Below are 23,712 nucleotides of genomic sequence, written 5' to 3'. Positions count from 1 at the left end.
CGAGGCGATTGAGGCTCCCGTTGTTGAAGCCCCCGACGGGCGATGAAAGGCCCCATGAACGGGCCGATTCAAGCCGCACGATTTAGGGCGGGCAAAGCTGCTGTTGCTGGAGTTCAGTCGGTCACCAACCGGGCCAGCTCCCGATGTTACCGTCCACACGGCTCACGGCCGAAGCCTCGTGCGTGTGCGCACACGCGCGTGCAGTCACCAAGAAATTGTGTCCCCCGCATGTTTAGAAAGCGATTTCTGTGCCTGACAGCACCAGAGACCTGGGTTCAATCCCGACTACGGGTGCTGTCTGTACGGCGTTAGTACGTTCTCCCCGTGGCCACGTGGGTCTCCAGTTTCCTCTCACACTCCTAAGATGTACAGGTTTGTAGGTTAATTGGCTTCGGTAAAAATCATAATTTGTCTTTAGTGTAGGATAGTGCTAGTGTACGGGGTGATCGCTGGTCGGCACGGGCTCGGTGGGCTGAAGGGCCTGTTTCCGCGCTGAATCTCTAAACTAAGCTAAACTAATACACGTTCCCCAGAGATGCTGCCTGACCCCAAGGGTCACTCCAGCACTTTGTGTGTCTTTTTTTAAAAAGCCGTTTTGATCTTCTCTTCTTAAATATTACAGGTTCAATTTTCAGTCTGGCACGCCCTCCACCAACTTTGATACTTTCCCTGCTGCTATAATGACGGTGTTTCAGGTGAGTGCAGAATAAAAGCTCAGCTGCTCCCTGGTCAGGAGTGTAAATCTCTCACCACCAGTGGGTCAGTGATTGAGATCCACTAACAGCCCATAGGTATGGAATAGAATGGAATACCTTATTGTGTCTGAAGAAGGGTTTCGGCCGATTTCCTTCGCTCCATAGATGCTGCCTCACCTGCTGAGTTTCTCCAGCATTTTTGTCTACCTTAATGTAACATGTGTCTAGGCACAGTGAAATTCTTCGGTAGACACAAAATGCTGGAGTAACTCAGCGGGTCAGGCAACATCTCTGGAGAGAAGGAACGGGTGACGTTTCGGGTCAAAGGTATCAAAGGTATTTTATTAGTCACATTCACACCCAGGTGTAGTGAAGTGAAATGCTTTTGCCATTTTTGCAGCACACAAAAAAAGAATACAGACATAACACCAATGAGAGTCTTAAACACATAGAACATCCCCCCACAATGGCTCCCACCATGAGGGAAGGCACAAAGTCCAGTCCCCAACCCCAGTTCACCCATAGTCGGGCCTATTGAGGCCTCCACAGTTGCCTCTACGGAGGCCCGATGTTCCTGTCCGTTCTCGCCGGGTGATGTTGCTCCGGCGTCGGGAGAGTCCTCCCAGCGGCATGGGAACCCTGGAACGGCCGCTTCCGTACTGGAGGCCGCGGCTTCCGAAGCCGACAAGGCCGCGCCGGTTGGAGCTCCACAACTGGCGATCTCATCTAGAGATCCCAGGCTCCCGGTGTAAAGTTCAGCGCCGCTGCCCGCAGCTGGTCGCTCCTCAGTCCCGCAGCTCCGTGATGTTTTACCCGGCGGTCTCAGCTCACCGGAGCTCCAGCGCGGCGACCCGGGCAAGGCATCGCCCGCTCCGCGATAGCGCTCCAGCGCTGTGCCGCCGCCGAAGCCGAGGTTCTGGGCTGTCCCCGACAAGAAACGCCGCTCCAGGCCCGCTGGTAGGCCGCGAGGACGGGTCGAAGCTGCAGCCCGGAGAAAAGCTGCCTCTCCGACCAGGTAGGGACCCTGACAGGTAGCTTCCCCCCCCCCCCCCAGCCCCCACATAAAAAAAGTCTAGACCTCCAAACAAAACACTTAACTTCCTCAGACTCAGGTCCGAAGAAGGGTCTCGACCTGAAACGTCACCCATTCCTTCTCTCCGGAGATGCTGCCTGACCCGCTGAGTTACTCCAGCATTTTGTGTCTACCTTCGATTTTAACCAGCACCTGCAGTTCTTTCTTTCACAGTGAAATTATTTGCTGTCATTCCCAGTGTATACAAATAGCAGCCAGCGATGGCGCTGAGAAAGTTACTCCCCCTCAAGTCACTTTTATTTCTACAGCACATTTAAAAAACAACTCTCGTTGGCCAAATTGCTTTACATTGGTGGAGGTACTAACGTTATACGACATTGGTTCATAGATTAAATACATACATCACTACATACATAAAGCCCTCGCTCAGAGGACTATATGTTTGTTCTCCCTCCCCCCACACCTCCCTCACAGCACTATGGCTAAGTGCAGCTGGTTTCTCTTTAGTGTTGGCGGGAGCGACTGGGTCAGGAGCGGGGAGGGAGGGGTGGAGATACGTGGCAGAGGCTGGGAGGGAGGTGATGGGTACATGCAACTGTGGGCTGCAGATCATGGAGTCTGATAGTCCAAGGGAGGGGGAGTGGAACCAGAGAAGGGAGGAATGCTGGACATAAGGATACATTCCACCCCCCGCGGTGCCCAGCGGTCCCGGAAATCCCCTAGGGCGCCCATGGACAGCGCCCAATCCCTCTCTAACACCACATGGACGTAACCCCGGATAAGGGGCAGGCAGACGGCTCGGGCAGACTCCTCTCCCGCCTGGCAATCGAGGTACCATCCATTCTCGATTGTCACGGATAAAAAAAAATGTTGTTGATTTAAACTCTTAATATCCATGTTATTTCTAAAGAGCCTTTGATGTCAGCGAGCCTTGAAGCACTTCACACAACACATTAGTGCTGTGCAGGCAATTAATATGGTCAATTAAACCATATTTAATTGAGAAGACTCAGTTCCTCCAGCCTTTGGCCTATTAAGATGCAATCATTGAATAACAGCTCAGTTTAGACTCTGCAAAATAATTCTCTCTCTCTCTGTCTCTCTCTGTATCTCTCTCTGTATCTCTCTCTCTCTCTCTCTCTCTCTCTCTCTCTCTGTCTCTGTCTCTCTCTGTCTCTCTCTCTCTCTCTCTCTCTCTCTCTCTCTCTCTCTCTCTCTCTCTCTCTCTCTCTCTCTCTCTCTCTCTCTGTCTCTCTCTCTCTCTCTCTCTCTGTCTCTCTCTCTGTCTCTCTCTCTCTCTCTCTCTCTCTCTCTCTCTGTATCTCTCTCTGTATCTCTCTCTCTCTCTCTCTGTATCTGTCTCTCTCTGTCTCTCTCTCTCTCTCTCTCTCTCTCTCTCTCTCTCTCTCTCTCTGTCTCTCTCTCTCTCTCTCTCTCTGTCTCTCTCTCTGTATCTCTCTCTCTCTGTATCTCTCTCTCTGTATCTCTCTCTGTCTCAGTTGGGCCAAAGGGCCTGTTTCCATGTAACACAAGGGGTGAAGGAGGCTGTTCTTTGCTCCTAGATCCTGACTGGTGAAGATTGGAACGTGGTGATGTACGACGGCATAGAATCCCAGGGCGGCGTCAACAGAGGCATGATCTCCTCCGTCTACTTCATTGTCCTGACCCTCTTCGGCAACTGTATCCTTGACGTTACAAAGCACAAAGCCAGCCATCAGTGTTGCTTCCCAGATCCATGTGCCCAGCCAGGTGGTGCTGCCTCCAATGGGGAACTTTGCATGCTGGAGACAAGGGCACCTCAACTATTCCCACCACTCTCAGTTGCATTATTCCCCAGCGACCTCAACACCAACTTCTCTCCATCTATTCATGGGATGAGGTCCTCATTGGCAAGTCCCACCAATGACCGCCCACCAGTAACTGTCCTGAACTTAGAACATAGAACAGCACAGCAGAAGAACAGGACCTCAATGTCCATGCCAACATGTTGCCAAGACTAAGTCTTATCTATCTGCGCATAATTCCATTCCCTGCATATCCATGTGCCCATCCAACAGTTTCTTAAATGCCACCATCATATCTGTTCCAGGCATTCACCACCATCTGCGTATCATAGTTGCTCCACAAATCTCCTTTAAACTGTGCCCCTCTCACCTATGCCCTCTGGTATTAGTTTTTGTCCATCCTAGGACTAAGGTTCTGACTGCCAATTCCTCTTTTTTTACGCACTTCCCTCACATCTCCAACCTCCGGCGTTCCAGTGAAAATAATCCAAGTCTGTCCAATCTCTCCCAATAGCTAATGCCCCCACAGCCAGGCAGAGACCTGAAACGTCACCTATTCCTTCACTCCATAGATGCTGCCTCACCCGCTGAGTTTCTCCAGCATTTTAGTCTACCATCGATTTTTCCAGCATCTGCAGTTCCTCCTTAAACTATATTCTATGTTCTTAGCAAGGCAGGCTCTCCCTGTTAGGGCTCTGGATGGTACAGTTACAGGTACAAACAAATATCTGATATCTGATAACCTGGGTTAGAACTGATAAGGGCTGTGGAGTACTATCTATTTCTGTTTTGACCTTCACTTTGTTGACCAGACACCCTACTGAATGTATTCTTGGCCATTGCCGTAGACAACCTAGCCAATGCACAGGAGCTGACCAAGGTAAAATCACAGCCAGCAGGCAAACCCCCTCACCATTGAAGTACCTCAACGTGTTAACCCAGGTCCACCCTCCATCTGAAGCATTGTCCTAACCTGGCCTATGACTCTGATCCTCAGAAGGACTTGGGGAAGGACTTCAAAGGATGAGGGGAGGTTGCAGGTTGCAACATACACATCATTGAATGAAGGAAGGGTCCAAACCCAAAACCTCTCCTGTCCAGTCTTAGTTTAGTTTTATTTATTACCAGACCAAGTGCAGACCCGTTGGGTCTGTTCCCCCAATGTGCGGTTGCGGGGGGGGGGGGGGGGGGGGGGGGGGGGGGGCATGTGGGGTCACACACACTAACTACCCCCCTTGATATTATATTAATATTATTAATTTTCTCCTTTTACCCCATAACTGCCCTATCCACTGACACATAGCCCCCAACTCACAGGCGCGTCTAAGGGGGGGGGGGGGGGGGGTGGGGGGAGAGGGGAGGGGTAGAGAGTGAGGGCAGAGAGAGAATGGGGAGAGACAGAGAGAGAGAGGGGCAGACAGGAGGGGGGGGGAGGGGTGAGGGGGGGGGGGGAGGAGGGAAGGTTGAGGGGGGGAGAGGGTGAGGGTGAGGTAGGAGGGGAGGGGGAGATGGGGGGGGGGGAGGGGGAGACAAGGCAGTGGAGGCCAATTTCACTGGGTGTTTTCAAGAGACAGTTAGATAGAGCTCTGAGGACTAATGGAATCAAGGGACGTGGGGAGAAAGCAGGAACGGGGTACTGATTTTGGATGATCAGCCATGATCATGTAGAATGGCGGTGCTGGCTCAAGGGGCTGAACGGCCTACTCCTGCACCTATTTTCGATGTTTCTATGTTTCAGTTCCAAGGGGAGTCGTGATTGTGTGAGCAGGGGGGAAGGCTGTTCTGGAGGGATGGACGTTGGGCGTGGGGTTGCGTTGCGTTGGCGTTCGGGATTGGTATCCGCGCGACCAGGGGCGTGCATGTCACCACCACCGCCGCTCCATGTACCCCTAATTGCCCCGCCTGTTGAAGTTGCTCACGGATTCTCTCCATGTGTCACACTAGGATGAACAGGAAGAGGAGCAGGCAGCAAACCAGAAGCTAGCCCTGCAAAAGGCCAAGGAAGTTGCTGAAGTCAGCCCCTTATCAGCAGCCAATCTGTCCATAGCTGCGTAAGTGGAGTCTAACCTAGAGTCGCTGTCTATACAATATCTTACACACACAACCAACGCTGTATTTAAAGAAATAAGAACACCCGTTGCCAGTGTGGCTGCTGCCTTTGTGACAAGTTTGGAGCTGCTCACTGCTCACTGTGCAACGATAAGGAACTGCAGGTGCTGTTTTACAACAAGGAAAGCCACAAAAGTGCTGGAGTAACTCAGCGGGTCAGGTAGCGTCTCAGGAGAAGACGGATAGGCGACGTTTCAGGTCAGGAATATCGTGTCTGAAGAAGGGTCCCAACCCTAAACCAAATGAATAGGTTACACCCATGTTCTCCAGAGATGCTGCCTGACCCACATGAGTTACTCCAGCACTTCTATGATGTGGATCAATGGGTGAGGCTTTTTTTCCCGGAATAGTGGGCACTTCACGGGTAATGCTAATATGAACGGCCATTCAGCCCATCGAGGTTGCCCTACCAGTCAGTGATATGGACAATCCTTTGCCTTCTCCATTTTCCCCTCATATTTCCATACATGCCCATGAATCTATTGACATCAGCCTGCAATATGTCCAACAACCTGAGCATGGACAGTTCCCTGGGGGAGAGAATCCTAGAGGTTCACAACCCTCTGGGTAAGAGCACGTCTCAGCCCCAACCTAGTGACCCTTTATTCCTGAGCCTGCGCCTGTTATTGGTGACTGCTACACAAGATGGCATGTGCTAGTGTGCTATTCAATTGGGGGTACGTTGCATGTGTGTGTTTCCCCACTGGCCCTGCTGGGCAGAATGGGGGTGCAATCATCGTACCCCTTCTTCCCAATGCCGGGCGTAGTATTCATATTAGCATTACCCAAAAACAGGTCAGCTATTGGATGAGATGTTAAATCAGCATCTCAGGTAGGTGTAAAACATCCCATTAAAACCAAACACCCTGATAGCTGAAGTTGTGACAATTGTAGTCAGTTGGGATATAAAGTTAATATTCTATCATTCTTTCATAACTAATATTTATCATTTACTAAATAAATAAATATCTGAATCCAACCTCAACTGACAATGTATTTATCAAACATGACAACCCAATTATTATTGCAACAATGATAGACCCAAGGAACTGCAGATGTTGGCTTTACAAAAAAGACATCAAGTGCTGGAGTAACTCGGGTAGCATCAGGAAGCATCTCCGGAGAATATGGACAGGTGACATTTTGGGTGAAGCATAGACACTAAACAGTGGCTGGGGAAGTGGTGAGAGTTGCATAACTGCACATTCAAACATTCAGTGAGAAGGGATGATTTGTTGTTTTTCAGAGAGTTTTTGTCCAACCAGGTCAGGGGTGGCACGGTGGCGCAGCGGTAGAGTTGCTGCCTCACAGCCCGGGTCTCTGGCGCTATGAGATAGCAGCTGTGCCACCTGAGGAGGTACCTAGTAGAAGGTGGAGGAATTACTCTAAGAGACAATCTGGGAAGCTGATGGTTATGTGGGGAGAATAAATAAATGGGGTTAATGCAGGATTAGTGTAAATGGATGTGGGAGATTGCAACCTTCACGGGGTCCGCCCTGTTTCAACGAATGCAATCAACCTGACGTGCACAATCAAATAAGATCAAATAGAGCAAGTTGTCCGACAACTTTAGGCTGTGCACGCCATATGCAAGAAGAAGAGAAGTGTAAATGTGTAGATGATGGTTAGCACAGATGTGATGGGCCGAAGGGCTTGTTTCTGCATTGCAGGGAATGGAGGGAGATGATTAAATTATATCGATATCATGTCCGGCACAGACGTTGTCGGCCGAAGGGCCTGATCCACTATTCTGTGTCCGATGATTGTACGAATTGTCAAGACTAGAGAGTTGATGAGAGGCTCGGCAAGAGTCAAACTGAGAAAAGGGGACAGTCAGAGTCGTGTGAAAACAGGCAGCCGCAGCGACAGGGACAGGTCGTCTAAGGATTGGGTAGAGTTTCAGGCTGATGCTAGGTGGAGATAATGGAATTAGCAATGGGTGGAATATCCTTCCACCTTCACCTAATGCCGGACATTAGCCACACATTCCTGACTCCACAATCCCTCGGGAGATACATTTGGCCAAAGTAAATGATGTCAATACACATTCCACAAATACAGTCACAGTAACATTGCAAATAAACACTTTATAATGGGCACATTCACACTGTAATTAAGACAATTTTATTTGTGAAGTCAATGTCATCAAAGCTAAAGCTACAATTAAATTGTTTCAAACAAGAAGATATTTTGAAATCTTATCACAGATTAGGCATTAATGATAATCTCACTGCAATGGTTTGGTGTATATTAATTCATCCCTCTCCCCATTATACAGTCCCCTCACATAGAACATAGGTGCAGGAGTAGGCCATTCGGCCCTTCGAGCCAGCACTACCATTCAATATGATCATGGCTGATCATCCCCAATCACCTTGTTCCTCGCCTTCCCTTACCTTGTTACATTGTACACAAATATAAAAGGCCATTTGGCCCGTCTAATTCATGCAACCATTCAGGTTGATAGCACAGGCAGTGGTACTATAGTCATTGTCTCTCTGTGCTAGCTCTTCATTGTTGCAATCGCTGCCAAGTTGATCCACAGGGTTTTCAGTTGAAGGATGCCCTGTGATGAGTGGCTTGGAGAGTGGCCCGTTCCTCTCGAACCAGGGGTGAAGGGACCTGGGGGCCGGGAGGGTGGGGGGTTACACCTGGTCTTTGCTTGTCATTGCTGTCTCTGCTGAAGGAGCACTGTCCCCAGGTTCCGGAGAAAGGTACATCAGCTCAGAATTATCCCGCTGATTAATCTTTGCAGCAAACTCTTTGCATCGGATCATTGGGCAAAGCTGAGGCACAAAAAAAATAGATTTAGAGTCATCGAGTCATACAGCATGGAAACAGGCCCTTGCCCACACCGACCAACATGTCCCATCTACACTAGGCCAGTTGCCTCAACCTTCATGTGTTTAGGAAAAGTGGCAAAGAATGAATTGCTACCCCCTGGTGCTCATGTAGAGGAGGACATAATCGAGGCTTGGGCTGAACTACTGTTCATGTTTAAATAGTATGTCAGCACTCACTGCCAAGGGTCACATTATATGCATATAATAATGGAGAGTACTGTTTACCTGTCTGACCATCAAGTTGGCCCTCTGGTGAGGGGAGATGGATATCGGTGGGGGGGTGTGATGGGTGGGGAGATGTGTTGGTCAAGGCTTATTTAATCCTTCGTACTTTGTGATACTACTCTTTTCCCCAGGCCAGCTCTGAACCATTCCTTCTTGCCTTTTTACGCTATGACTGTGTTTCAGGATGCAAACCTTCAGAAAGAAATGCCAATGTGTGCCGATTTACTGGTTAATATTTGTGACTTTTCTTTTTAATTGTATGTTTTTTATGTAACAATGTTTAAAGATAAACCTGACTTTCCTGGCTTGGTTACATGGCTGCCCCAGTCCAAGTAGTCTCAAGGCTGGGAGGGAGCCTCAAATTTAGATCCAGGCTTCAGAAATGCTAGGCCGGCCTTCAGCAATGTGACATTACATTGAATGGTTAGAGTATTGGATTTTTTGAAAAAAATATATATTTTCTTACACAGAAAAGCAAAGAACATCAGCCATTTTGTTTTTTGATCTTGATTCTTTGCTGAGGAATTAAGATTAAGGAAACATGAAACTATCATCCATAATTTACACAAACTTGACAGAACTTTACATTTTAACTAAGCTCCTTTGCATGTCCTACCCTGAGCCTCCAGGAAAGATACTTGTCCTTGGTTGGTATGCAACACAGTAGTGGCTGCGCTTATGAACTTTCTTTCCAAGTCCTGTTGCACTTTCTTTCCAAATCCTGTTGACTTAAGCAGAAGTGTATCATTGCCTCTGTATTTCATATTCAGCAATGGACAAGTGTCAATCCTGCAGTATTTAATACACTTCACCAGCTCTGCTCCATTGAGTCCATTTGGGAGTGGGGCGGGTGTAGCTGGCCTTTCCTTTGTTGCTCTCCTATCTGGTCGTAAAGTGCAAGTAAGAGGTGGAACAAATCTCCAAGCTGCGGGATGATCTCTTGCTACATGCATGGTTCCAATGATTTTCTTTAAAGCTTGTGTTTTGGAGTCGTGGGTTGTTCGTTGAGAAGTTTGTGATGTTTGGTGGACAGTGTGGGGTGGGAGGACCCGTTGCTCCTCCCGTGCAGCAGGTGGCGCTGCACAGGACAAAGGGAGATGTTTTGTATATAGTTTATCAGGTCAGTGTGGGTTGTCAGATTCTATAAGACGAACACAAAAATTGTTACTCTCTTTCTCTCTGGGCCAGGGGTTTGCTGAGTTGTGCCATCTACAAACGTGACTGGCACGTCTCCATACATCACCCTGCCTCTTGTCCAGTTTGATTCATTCTCCATGTGCATGAAAGGTTGGCAAGGCCATTATCGATCGTGAGTTGCCACGAACCACCGCTGCTGCCTTTACGGTGAAGGTGCTCCAACAGTGTTGTTGGGGAATTGGATTGGACAGACTCGATGCAGGAAAAATGTTCCCCATGTTGGGGGAAGCCCAGAACCAGGGGTCACACAGTTTAAGAATATGGGGTGGGCCATTTAGGACTGAGACGAGGTAGAACCTTTTCACTCAGAGAGTTGTGAATCTGTGGTATTCTCTGCCACAGAAGGCAGTGGAGGCCAATTCACTGGATGTTTTCAAGAGAGAGTTAGATTTATCTCTTAGGGCTAACGGAATTAAGGGTTATGGGGGGAAAAGCAGGAACGGGGTACTGATTTTGGATGAGCAGCCATGATCATATTGAATGGCGGTGGTGGCTCGAAGGGCCAAATGGCCTACTCCTGCACTTATTTTCTATGTTTCTATGAAGGAGTCCCAGGATTTAGAAGCAGCCTTGATGGAAAAGCAGGGATATATTTCCAATTTAGGATGGTGAGTGGGATTCAGGAAGCAGATGATGTTCCATTGCTCCTGCTGTTCTTGTTGTCCTGGGCAGTAGAGGTCTCGCGTTTGAGAATGCCGATGAAGAAACATATGTGTAGGAAGGAACCGCAGATGCTGGTTTACACCGAAGATAGACACAAAGTGCTGGAATAACTCAGCGGGAGAGGCAGCATCTCTGGAGAGAAGGAATGGTGACGTTTCGGGCCGAGTCTGAAGAAGGGTCTTGACCCGAAACGTCACCCATTCCTTCTCTCCAGAGATGCTGCCTGTCCCGCTGAGTTACTCCAGCATTTTGGTGTCCATCTTTAATGAAGAAACATAGATGGCTTATAGGTGCTGCATGGAACAGGCACGGTGTGCGAGTGGTGGAAAGAACAGATGATTAATGTGGTGACACGGTGTCACAGCGGTAGAGTTGCTGCCTTACAGCACTTACAGTGCCAGAGACCGGGTTCAATCCCGACTATTGGTGCTGTCTGTACAGAGTTTGTACGTTCTCCCCATGACCTGCGTAGCTTCTTTCCGAGATCATCGGTTTCCTCCCACACTCCAAAGATGTACAGGTTTGTAAGCTAATTGGCTTGGGATAAATGCCAATTGTCCCTAGTGTGTGTGTGGGATAGTGTTAATGTGCAGGGATCGCTGGTCGGTGCGGACTCGGTGGGCCGAAACACCTGTTTCTGCGCTGTATCTCAAAAACTATAACCAAAGATTGAAATTACACTGGCTGTTACTTCTTGGATAGTGGAATGGAGTGTTGTAGATGCATGGAAACATCCTTCATGATCCTGATTTGTAGAGAAGGGAAATTTTTTGGTGCTTTGTGGAGTCAGGAGCTGAATCACTCATCTCAGTACAAGGGCGAATAATCACAGAATTCAAACACTGAGGTGGCAGAAATTAAACAGCATTAATTAATTCACACTAGCTCCATGATAATCTCATCAATCTCACTTCCTTAAACAATTAATGCTGTTAATTACCTCTTCTTAAACTCCTTGGAACATTCAAGAACAAGGATGTTATCCCAATCCCCCATCTGCAGAATCCAATACTCAAACCTTGAAGACAATTCGGTATTTTTGAATTTCAATGAATTATTTTTTTTTAATATATGTTGCAAGGGGAGATGGCTGATTCTTACCTGAAGTGAAATTAGCTGGAGATTTGTAAACCCAGTGAGTCCAGGACAGTCATGATCACCATATGTGTGCACTTCATTTCGTGTTTAGTAACCTCGAGCATTCTTCTGAACTGTGACACTCTTTCCACATGTCTGGACAGTACAGAGAGGGTAAGACCTCTGTCCCCTAGGAGCTCTGTGTACAACAGTGATGTCTGCACTCAAATGTAAGTACCAACAAGTGCAGGTTGGAAATGAAAACCAAAAGACCAGCGTCTCCCCACTAAACATCCATCCAACTTTGGAAATGGTTCTAGACCAATATTTAGACAATTATTATATGAAAATTTGTTTTTATATTAATACCACCAGCATTTGCGCGTCCAGTTCTGGATGTGATGTCATTTTCACAAATTTTGGGGGCAAAATCACAAGGATTGTACAAACACGATTTATTAGATTTACTAGAATGTTGCCTGGGTTTCAGCAACTAAGTTACAGAGAAAGGTTGAACAAGTTAGGGCTTTATTCTTTGGAGCGCAGAAGGTTAAGGGGGGACTTGATAGAGGTTTTTAAAATGATGAGAGGGATAGACAGAGTTGACGTGGAAAAGCTTTTCCCACTGAGAGTAGGGAAGATTCAAACAAGGGGACATGACTTGAGAATTAAGGGACTGAAGTTTAGGGGTAACATGAGGGGGAACTTCTTTACTCAGAGAGTGGTAGCTGTGTGGAATGAGCTTCCAGTGAAGGTGGTGGAGGCAGGTTCGTTTTTATCATTTAAAAATAAATTGGATAGTTATATGGATGGGAAGGGAATGGAGGGTTAGGGTCTGAGCGCAGGTATATGGGACTAGGGGAGATTATGTGTTCGGCACGGACTAGAAGGGTCGAGATGGCCTGTTTCCGTGCTGTAATTGTTATATGGTTATATGGTTATTATGAGAATTTTGTTTCTTTTTCTCATTGGGCTGGTCTTAAATCTGGAAGAATTAGGCACAAATTGAACTGGTTTCTTTGGAGATGTGAGATTGGGCGAGAGTCAAAAGGGCCGGGTATAATGAACGTTGTTTTAAAAAAAACGCAGCGTTTATGAACCTCAAGTTTAGAAGCATATTACCCCACGAAATGAGAAGAAAGTTGTACACCTGACTCCCATCTCACCACCTAGAGCTACAGATGAGCATTCAAACTAAGATTAACATTTTCTAAAATAAGTTTTTTAAACAAAAGTGACTTTCATTTGTATAGTTCCTTTAACATCCCTTTCTAGACATCCGAAGGCACTTCACAGATAATAATGCCCCTGTCCCACTTAGGAAACCTGAACGGAAACCTCTGGAGACTTTGCGCCCCACCCAAGGTTTCTGTGCGGTTCCCGGAGGTTTTTGTCAGTCTCCCTACCTGCTTCCACTACCTGCAACCTCCGGCAACCACCTGCAACCTCCGGGAACCGCACGGAAACCTTGGGTGGGGCGCAAAGTCTCCAGAGGTTTCCGTTCAGGTTTCCTAAGTGGGACAGGGGCATAAGTATTTATAAAGTTTGGCCAATATAATGTAGAGGACTGAACATAAATGAGACCATTTGTGTTTTAAAATGCAGATTGAGGGATATCTCTTGGTTCCGAGATCATGAAACGAGTGACAGAATAGACTCGATGGGCCGAATGGCCTAACTCTGCATCCTATGCCTTAAAGTCTTATTAAAGATCTCGAGACACAAGGAATTGGAAATGTTGGGATGATGTGTATTGGAGTAACTCAGCCGGTCATAGAGCATCTCTGGAGGACAGGGACATTTAGAATCTCCTCCGCATGTTCTCCAGAGATGCAACCTGACGCGATGAGTTACTCCAGCACATGGGAAAGATCCCCTGTTCAGCTGTGAGATCTTTTGCATCTTCCTGGGTGGACAGAAGGGATTGAAGATTTAAGGCATATAAAATGGAAAATACCCTCAGGGTATTTTTGAGAGGGCTTCTCCGCCACCCCTTCAAGCACTGGAGCATCAAATGCTCCAGCTGTTTCAGGTTGGGTCAGCAAAGAGGCTACACTTCAGAGGCACTGCCCAATAACCTAGATATATGCCCCTGTCGACCCCGCTGTATCTCTAAACTAAACCAAACAGCTAGGTAATCCGAGGAATGTATCCAAAACCTGTCTAGGGACAACCATGGAATTGTCATGTTCGAGCACCTTCCATCTTTGATTGAGGTGCCTTTCCTCCCACCTTCTGAAGATCTGCAGGCGGCTTAATCATCAACGAGACTCTTAGAGTGGGAAACGGACGGGAAATCAAAGGAGAGGTCATCGGGTTAGTGAGAGATCTTTGAGATGTCGGGCTAGTGGGAAACGTGGAGAGGAGAATTGGTACAGATGGAATATTACCTGCTAGGAGCCAGTATTGATCTACTGGGCCAAATGGCCACCCTCTGTAATATAAGTGAGTAAGATAGAAAGCAAAATAAACTGCCATGTATTTTAATATAACAATTTTAAATAACAATTTTAATGTAAAATTCTTCAGGATGGAGTGATTATGAAGTTGAATCTGAGAGGCTGTGACTGTTTCATGTTCCCCTGTATATTTCTGTGGAGTTTACTCCCTGATGGATTCTCATTTCAAGTACCCCTGATATTGCAATATCCTGTCTATATACAGATACGCTCTTAGCCCTTGACTTTGTGAATGTACGTTGGCGGATTGTAATTAACTTTTTCTGTGTTTGGGGTATTTTGTCTTTGAGTGTGAATTATATTACAATCTGTGTGCTTTTTGATGTGTGTTTGCCATTGCCTTTCCATGATTTGCATTTTAATTTCTTGGCTGGTTGACTTTGCTGGTGGGAGTGGAGTAAATCTCCAGCTAACGGTGGAGACAGTAAGGTTTCCAAAACTGGAATAGTTTAGTAGTTGTTCACATCCCTGTTCTGCTGCACACAAGGAGGGATTCGCATTATCAGAGTAATATATTCATAAGACATCGCAGCAGAATTTGACCATTGGGCCCATCAAGTCTACTCCGCCATTCAATCATGGCTGATCTATCTCTCCCCCTCCATCCTATTCTCCTGCCTTCTCCCCATAACTTTTGTCACCCGTACTAATCAAGAACTATAAATCTCCGCTTTAAAAATACCCAATTACTTGGCCTCCGTAGCCACTTTGGCAATAAATTCCACAGATTCACAACCCTCTGGCTAAAGAAATTCCTCCTCGTCTCTCGTCTCCATTCTAAAGGAACGTCCTTTTATTCTGAAGCTGTGCCCTCTGGTTCTAGACTCTCCCACGAGTGGAAACATCCTCTTTGCATTCACGCTATCCAGAGATTCTGATTGTCTACAATATCTTAATTTGATACACCTCTATCAAGTTTCCCCTCAACCTCGGACGTTCCAGACGAAACAATCCAAGTCTGCCAATCTCTCTCCATAGCTGAAACCCTCCAATCCAGGCAACATTCAGGTAGACCTCCTCTAAAAAGAGATGGACAATAGAAAGGACAAGGCCAGAAATGGTACCCGGATGGGACTCCGAAGGATGAGAAGCCGAAGCCAAGATGCCAAAAAGCCATGAGGCCAAATGGACATGAAGCTGAAATGATAAATAGATATGAAACATTTTAAAAAATCAATATTTTTAACCCAAACCCTAGTCTTTCGGTTTCATGTCCGCTAGTCCTCAAGACTTTTCGGCTTGATGTCCTTTCGGCATCTTAGCTTCAATGCCCTGTCCACACGCGGCCTACAATTGAATAGGCTTACCTGCTTCCTACCTGACAAAGTGGCTCACTCTGAAACTTGTACATTAACTGATTGCATGCTGCATGGAATGCTCTGGACTTTATTTGCACTCTGGTAAGTAGATCCGGTGGCTGTGATATCATTAAATCTCCATTCTTTTTGTCGTCGTCATTGTTGTGTGCTTTGAAACATAGTGAAATCCACCAATGGGAAATGTATCTGCGAATACGCCTAGCGGTTAACGGTGAGACATTTCGCCCGCCGCTGTGATTTATTATTGTTATTAACCGAAAGGCTCTGCTGTTTATGGGCATCTGGGACAAGTCTGAAACTTGGGCACAGGTCTTTTCCGAGTAACCTTTGTAGACACCGAGTGTTTCGAACCATTTTCTTCTGCGTGCCAAAGTCAGTGCCCAAATTTTAAGTCAATGCCCATTTTAAAACTGACAGTGATGGATTCTCGTCAGAAGTAAAGCTCCGATGATCCAGCACCCTTGAGATTTGTGAAGGTGCAGATTTTCCGGACTTCTAGCGATACCCGAACGCATTTTTCATTCACTTTTTCAATGTTATTGCAACAGTACAATAAGTTTTCCGGTGCGTTTAAAGGGAGCGTGCTGGTGAGTTTCAAAAGGGGCTCGTGAAACAGCTTTTGTAACATGCAATGATACATGTTGGGCATTAGGATTCCTGAACAATAGGATAGCAGATGATTGGAGCTTTGCTCCATTTAGGAGAGGGGGGGTGTGTAAGTCAGAGATGAGCCATAACCATGCTGAACGGTGGGATAGACTTCATGTTCATGTGATAGGAGCAGAATTAGGCCATTCGGCCCATCAAGTCTACTCCACCATTTCTTTAGCCAGAGGGTGGTGAATCTGTGGAATTCATTGCCACCGATGGCTGTGGAGACCATCATTGGGTATTTTGTACAGTAGAGAATGATAAATGAGAGCCCTATCTAGCTCTCTCTTGAAAGCATCCAGAGAACCTGCTTCCACCGCCCTCTGAGGCAGAGAATTCCACAGACTCACAACTTTCTGTGAGAAAAAGTGTTTCCTCATCTCCGTTCTAAATGGCTTACCCCTTATTCTTAAACTGTGTGGCCCCTGGTTCTGGACTCCCCCAACATCAGGAACATGTTTCCTACCTCTAGCGTGTCCAAGCCCTTAACAATCTTATATGTTTCAATGAGATACCCTCTCATCCTTCTAAACTCCAGAGTGTACAAGCCCAGCTGCTCCATTCTCTCAGCATATGACAGACCCGCCATCCCGGGAATTAACCTTGTAAACCTACGCTGCACTCCCTCAATAGCAGGAATGTCCTTCCTCAAATTAGGGGAGCAAAACTCCATTTGGTGTGGTCTCACAGCTCTAGAGGTGAATGTTGGTCGGTCCATCATCGCTCTTGCAGGAATAATCACCAAAGTCCAGGAGAAAACTGGGCAGTAGGGATGAGCATTGTAATCCAACGGGCCTACTTGTCGAGTAGTGATGGGTAGGAAGGGCTTGGTCAACTATGGGTCAATGACTATGGGGGCAGGTAGGTTCCACCACTAGAGGACAACCTGATAACATCTGGTTTCTTTTCAGGAAGGAACAGCAGAAGAACCAGAAGCTGGGGAAGACAGTGTGGGAGCAGAGGATGAATGAGATGAGGAAGCAGAACCTAATGACCAGCCGGGAAGCCATTTATAACGAGCTGGACCCTGACGAGAGGTGGAAAATGACTTATTCCATGAACATCCGCCGGGACATGAAGACGCACATGGATCGCCCCTTAGTGGTCGACCCTCAGGAGAACAGGAACAATAACACGAACAAGACCAGGTCGGCCGAGCCCACGGTGGACCAGCGTAGCAGTCAGCAGAGGGCCGAGGAGTTCCTGAGGAAGCAGGCTCGTTACCACGACCCCAACAAAGACAGGACCCTGGAGAGGGAGGTGGGGACGATGGAGCAGGGCGAGAGGGCGAGGAGGTACCGCAGCAACAGCAAGGAAGGGGAGCCCAACCGGGACTGCGCCCCCAGGGACCTGGAGTACCGAGGGAGGGAGCAGGAGGGGAACCAAGAGAGGGGGGTGAGGGAGGGAGAGGGCGAGAGGAACCAGGCCAACGAGCCCCAGCACCGGCGGCACCAGCACCGGCCGGGCGGCGGCGGCAAGGAAGGGAGGAGCGGAGGCGGAGGCGGAGGTGGCGGCACGGCCAGGGGCGAGGGCGACCGGGAGCGTCGACACAAGGGGCACCGGCGCGGCGGCGAGGGGCACGAAGGGGGCGGAGCCGAGGAGGGCGGCAAAGGGGAGAGGCGCTCGAAGCACAGGGACGGCAACCGGGGCAGCAAAGCTGGCGGGGGCGGGGAAGGCGAGCACCCCGACGGGGCGGAGAGGAGACGGAGGAACCGACACCCGCAGTCCACCAACGACAACGATGCCAAGAAGGAGAGGGAGGACCGGGATCCAGCAGCGAAGGAGAGGAGGCACAAACGCAAGAAGTACGTAATTTGTGAATCTTATACACTGCTGTGCGGTTGCATTTGAGAACGCGTGATGCTGGGTTAGAAATTCACTGTGGGCTAAAACTTATCGAACGGCCACTTGGCTGATTCACAAAGTTCTCTTCTTCTTCTTGCGTATGGCGTGCACAGACTAAAGTTGTAGGACAACTTGTTCCATTTGATCTTAGTTGATTGCATTCGTCGAAACAGGGCGGACCACGTGAAGGTTGCAATCTCTCACCCCTCACAAAGTGTTAATCAACTCCCATTCCGTTTCCCACACTGACCTTTCAGTCCTGGGCCTCCTCCATTACCAGAGTGTGGCCATACACAAACTGGAGGCACAGCTCCTTTTGAGCAGCACAGTGACTCAGCGGCCTCACAGAAAACTCCGTACCGACTGCCCCCGTAGTCAGGATAGAACCTGGGTTACTGGCAAAGTAAGGCAGCAACTCTACCGCTGTGTCACTTGTTTTCACATGTACCAAGCAAGGTACAGTGAAATTCCTTTCTTAGCATAGAAACATAGAAAATAGGTGCAGGAGGAGGCCATTCGGCCCTTCGAGCCAGCACCGCCATTCACTGTGATCATGGCCGATTGTCCCCAATCAATAACCCGTGCCTGCCTTCTCCCCATACCCCTTGATTCCACTAGCCCCTAGAGCTCTATCTAACTCTCTCTTAAATCCACCCAGTGACTTGGCCTCCACTGCCCTCTGTGGCAGGGAATTCCACAACTTCTCAACTCTATGGGTGAAAAAGTTTTTTCGCACCTCAGTCTTAAATGGCCCTCCCCTTTATTCTAAGACTGTGGCCCCTAGTTCTGGACTCGCCCAACATTGGGAACATTTTTCCTGCATCTAGCTTTTCCAGTCCTTTTATAATTTTACATGTTTCTGTAAGATACCCCCTCGTCCTTCTAATCTCCAGTGAATACAAGCCTAGTCTTTTCAATCTTTCCTCATCTGACAGTCCCGCCATCCCAGGGATCAATCTCGTGAAACTACGCTGCACTGTCTCAATCACAAGGATGTCCTTCCTCAAATTAGGAGACCAAAACTGTACGCAATACTCCAGATGTGGTCTCACCAGAGCCCTATACAACTGCAGAAGAACCTTACATTCTTGCATTCAGTTCAATAATATTCTTACCGTACATAGGCACAATCGTACTTACGTACAAGAAGGTAGGAACAGTAGATCAAGCCCCGGTCTCTAGCGCTGTGAGGCAGCGACTATACCAGTTGCACCACCCTGCCGCCCTTTGTTCAATTGAGTGTTTCTTCATACTTGTAAATGAGACATTACACACGTGTGACTTTGACATAGTCTTTAATACATACTCAGACTTAAACAACACATAAGTAGTGACTGACTCCAGTCTGCTACTGAACTGCGCAGAGGGAGAAGTGGGTGGTTATTATAAATGATATCTAAGGCGGGATTAGTGGTGCTGAGGTAGCTATATGATTGGTTGCATGCATAAACCATCTACAATACTGAACTTACTTTTGTTGGTGTCAATGATTATGTTACACAGGTCTGGAATTTAAAGTCATCTTTAATTGTAACGCATAGTCTAGCGGTATAGCAGGTTGTTAGTTGCTAATTCATCATCACCGCTTCCAAGACTACTTAATGTAGGAAGTGGGTGTTAATATAGAGCGTACAGTAAGGTGGGGTTAATGATGCTACTCTGCTATGCAATAACCAATCTACAGCTGGCTGTATTTTGCAAGATTCCATGACTATGACTCCAGTAAAACATCCTTAAATACTGAGTTTAAGAAGGAACTGCAGATGCTGGAAAATCGAAGGTAGACAAAAGTGCTGGAGAAACTCAGCGGGTGCAGCAGCATCTATGGAGCGAAGGAAATAGGGCAACATTTTGGGCCGAAACCCTTTTTCAGTCTGAAGAAACGTTGCCTATTTCCTTCGCTCCATAGATGCTGCTGCGCCCGCTGAGTTTCTCCAGCATTTTTGTCTACCCTTGAATCTTGAGTTGGGTGAATGAAGTTCTAGCCTTCTGTTGTTGTTGGGGTCAGTGTGAGGGTTTGTGGGCAAACTCTTTATGACGTGTTTTGCTTAATGCTTCACTGTTCTGTTTCACTGTCACAGAGAGGGCCAGGGTACTGCTGCCCCTGTGCCAGGCGGCCCGGTCTTGTCCACCACCCGGCCGGTACAGCAGGACATCAGCAGGCAGAATGGCCAGCATGCCGAGGACATGGACAACCTCCGCAACACCAAGCTGGCAACGCAACCTGCCAATCCCCGGAACGCCGGCAATCCCAGGGACACGACCAACCTGGCCAACCCACCCAACCCCTCCTCCGGTCCCCACAACCCCGTCAAAATTGCAAACCACGCCAATCCCCCCAACCCCAGTGGCAACCCAGCCAACCCCCTCAACACCGCCAACCGCAAGGCGCCCACCACCAACCCCGGCACCACCGGCAACCCCAAGAACCCAGAGAATAACCTCATCATGACCAACCCGGGCAACCCCAACAACCTAGCCAAACCAGCCCAGAAACCCGATCACACCACAGTGACCATCCCCTTCGCAGACCCTACTCTGCAAGGTAAGGCTATTGGTGCTGGGATAGCATGGGGGGGATGAATAGATAATAGACAATAGGTGCAGGAGTAGCCATTTGGCAGGAAAGGCTTGGATAGAGTGGATGTGGAGAGGATGTTTCGACTAGTGGGAGAGTCTAGGATTAGAGGGCACAGCCTTACAATTAAAGGACGTTCTTTTAGGAAGGAGATGAGGAGGAATTTATTTAGTCAGAGGGTGGTGAAACTGTGGAATTCGTTGCCACGGACGGCTGTGGAGGCCAAGTCAGTGGATATTTTTAAGGAGAGATTTAAGGAACGGGTGACGTTTCTGGTCGAGACCCTTCTTCAAGTCTGAAGATTCACGGCTGATCTATCTCTCCCTCTCAACCCCATTCTCCTGCCTTCTCCCCATAACCCCTGACACCCGTACTAATCAAGAATCTATCAATCAATGTCTTAAAAATATCTATGTGTAGGAAGGAATTGCAGATGCTGGTTTAAACCAAAGATAGACACAAAAAGCTGGAGTAACTCAGCGGGACAGGCAGCGTCTCTGGAGAGAAGGAATGGGTGACGTTTTGGGTCGAGACCCTCCTTCAGATTGAAATGTCGCACATTCCTTCTTTCCAGAGATGCTGCCTCACCCGCTGAGTTACTCCAGCAGTTTGTATCTACCTTTGATTTAAACCAGCATCCGTAGTTCTTATTTACACACTAGTGTGGGCCAACTTGGTCAGCCCAAAGGGCCTGTTTCCATGATACTTGACTCTATGATAGAAGTGTGAAAAAATAGAGGCAGGGGGGAGAAGATCAAGACAATGGATATTTTTAAAGAGAAATGCTTTCAAGAGAGAGCTAGATAGGGCACTTAAAAATAGCGGAGTCAGGGGATATGGGGAGAAGGCAGGAACGGGGTACTGATTGGGGATGATCAGCCATGATCACATTGAATGGCGGTGCTGGCTCGTAGGGCCAAATGGCCTACTCCTGTACCTATTGTCTATTATCTAAAGCAGAGATAGACAGACTCTTGACTAGTACGGGTGTGGGGAGAGGGCGGGAGAATGGGGTTGAGAGGGAGAGATAGAATGGCGAAGTAGACTTGATGGACCGAATAGCCTAATTCTGCTCCTATCTCTTATGAACGGAGGGGGAGACAGAGGTTGGGAGATGATGAGTAATGATGGAACCATTTAAGGGAGAGATGATAGTCAGATGGACGAGGGGGTAGGGTGGGTGGGGAAACTTATGTGGATGGAGGTGTAGATGCCAATCATGGAGCCTGGAGTACAAGACAAACTATTTTGTCTCCCCAGTCAACAAAAATGCAAACACGGATGCCGTGCCCAAAAAGATAGAAGAGAAGAAAGAGGAGGAGGACGAGGAGAAAGGTGACGGGGAGGATGGTCCGAAGCCAATGCCACCCTACAGCTCCATGTTCATCCTGAGCACCACCAACCCGTAGGTCACCTGCGTGTCTGTCTGGTCTAACGCTGCCCAACCCTGACCCCGCTTCAGTGAGCTAGCCTAACCACTGTCGTTTGAGTAAAAGTTCACGTTCGATACGATACGATACAACTTTATTGATCCCAGGTGGGAAATTGATCATATAAACACAAATACACAAAATACATGAAACCATGTTCTTGAGTCATAGGAGCAGAATTTGGTAATTCGGCCCATTGAGTCTACTCCGCCATTCAATCATGGCTAGTTTATCTTTCCTTCCCGACCCCATTCTCCCCGTGACCATTGAAAGTAATTTAGCGTCTCCATCAGAAAATTCAAAACCAAGGTTGCTCTTTCTCATTAATCTCATTGATTCTCGTGCGGCTCACCGAGTCCACGTTGACCATCGATCTCCCGCTCGCACTCGTGCTATGCTATCCCACTTCTGCACCCACTCCCCACACACTGAAGGGCAATTTACAGAGGGCCAATTAACCGACAAACCCGCATGTCTTTGGGACGTGGGAGGAAACCGGAGCACCAGGAGGAAACCCACAGGGTCCTAGGGAGAACGTGTAGACTCCATACAGACTGTAATGCCACAATATAATACTACAGTAATATATAATACTACACAGTATACTATAGTAGTACGTAATATGTGCTAACACCATAACACTGTAAATACTTTAATACTCAATAATACTATAGTGATATATAATACATAATACTATAGCAGTATATAATATGTACTAACACCATAACACTGTAAATACTTTAATACTCAATAATACTATAGTGATATATAATATATAATACTATAGCAGTATATAATATGTACTAACACTATAACACTATAAATACTTTAATACTCTATAATAGTATAGTAATATGCATGACTGTCCAAGTCTCTTTTATATTTTATGTGATGCTGTAGATGGAGCTGCCACGATGCAAAATAAATTTCAGACTTTGTTCTGAAAATAAAGTAATATCGTAATGTATCGTATCGTAGATGTAATATATTACACTATAATACTATAATATTGTAGTATGTAATATGTTATAATACCATAATGCTATAATTTAATACTCAATAATACTATAGTAATATAATGTATAACACCATAATACTATATTTCCAAAGTAGTATCTAATAATACAAACACTATAAATACTTTAATACTCAACAATATTATAGTAATACATAACACTATAATACTATAAATCCATAGTAATATATAGTAGTACCATAACTCTATTAATACTTTAATAATAATAGCATAGTAATATATAACACTATAATACTATAAATCCATAGTAATATATAATGGTACCATAACACTATAAATACTTTAACACTCAATAATACTATAGTAATATATAATACTATAATACTATAATTCCATAGTAATATATAATAATGCCATAACTATTAATAGTTTAATACTCTATAAGTATGTACTAGAGTATGAGTGTTATAACTCTGGGCTATAACACTAGGCAATATGTAACACTGGGCTATAACACTAGGCAATATGTAACACTGGGCTATAACACTAGGCAATATGTAACACTGGGCTATAACACTAGGCAATATGTAACACTGGTCTATAACACATGTCATGGAGTGGGAGGTTGTTGTGCTGGCTACCACTCTGGTTAACGTCACTACTGCAGTAAACCTCCTTTTTGTTTTATTATCAACAATAGTTTATTCGATTACGATACAAAATAAAACTGTGTTAACACGCCCACCACCATAGTACAAAATCACCAAATTATCTAAGACAGTAAATTTTCAATTAACTATAATACAATCCTTATTGAGGACACGTTCC

The 23,712-nt window shown here is 46.8% G+C and overlaps 1 protein-coding gene across 1 annotated transcript in view; it reads left to right on the top strand.

The window, feature by feature from the left end:
• Positions 1–23,712, top strand: part of LOC129714421 (voltage-dependent P/Q-type calcium channel subunit alpha-1A-like) — a 261,546-nt gene that overhangs the window by 146,742 nt on the left and 91,092 nt on the right. The window contains exons 17-23 of the mRNA XM_055664004.1: positions 623–695; positions 3,291–3,408; positions 4,325–4,392; positions 5,457–5,563; positions 16,967–17,860; positions 19,982–20,445; positions 21,739–21,883. Of these exons, the coding sequence (XP_055519979.1) occupies positions 623–695; positions 3,291–3,408; positions 4,325–4,392; positions 5,457–5,563; positions 16,967–17,860; positions 19,982–20,445; positions 21,739–21,883 (1,869 nt within the window). The remainder of the gene's footprint in view (positions 1–622; positions 696–3,290; positions 3,409–4,324; positions 4,393–5,456; positions 5,564–16,966; positions 17,861–19,981; positions 20,446–21,738; positions 21,884–23,712) is intronic.

This window comes from Leucoraja erinacea, chromosome 39 (assembly GCF_028641065.1).
Source record: "Leucoraja erinacea ecotype New England chromosome 39, Leri_hhj_1, whole genome shotgun sequence".
In the NCBI taxonomy this organism is placed as follows: Eukaryota; Metazoa; Chordata; class Chondrichthyes; order Rajiformes; family Rajidae; genus Leucoraja; species Leucoraja erinaceus.
Note: the sequence above shows the minus strand (reverse complement) of the source record. Positions and strands in the feature narration are given on the sequence as shown.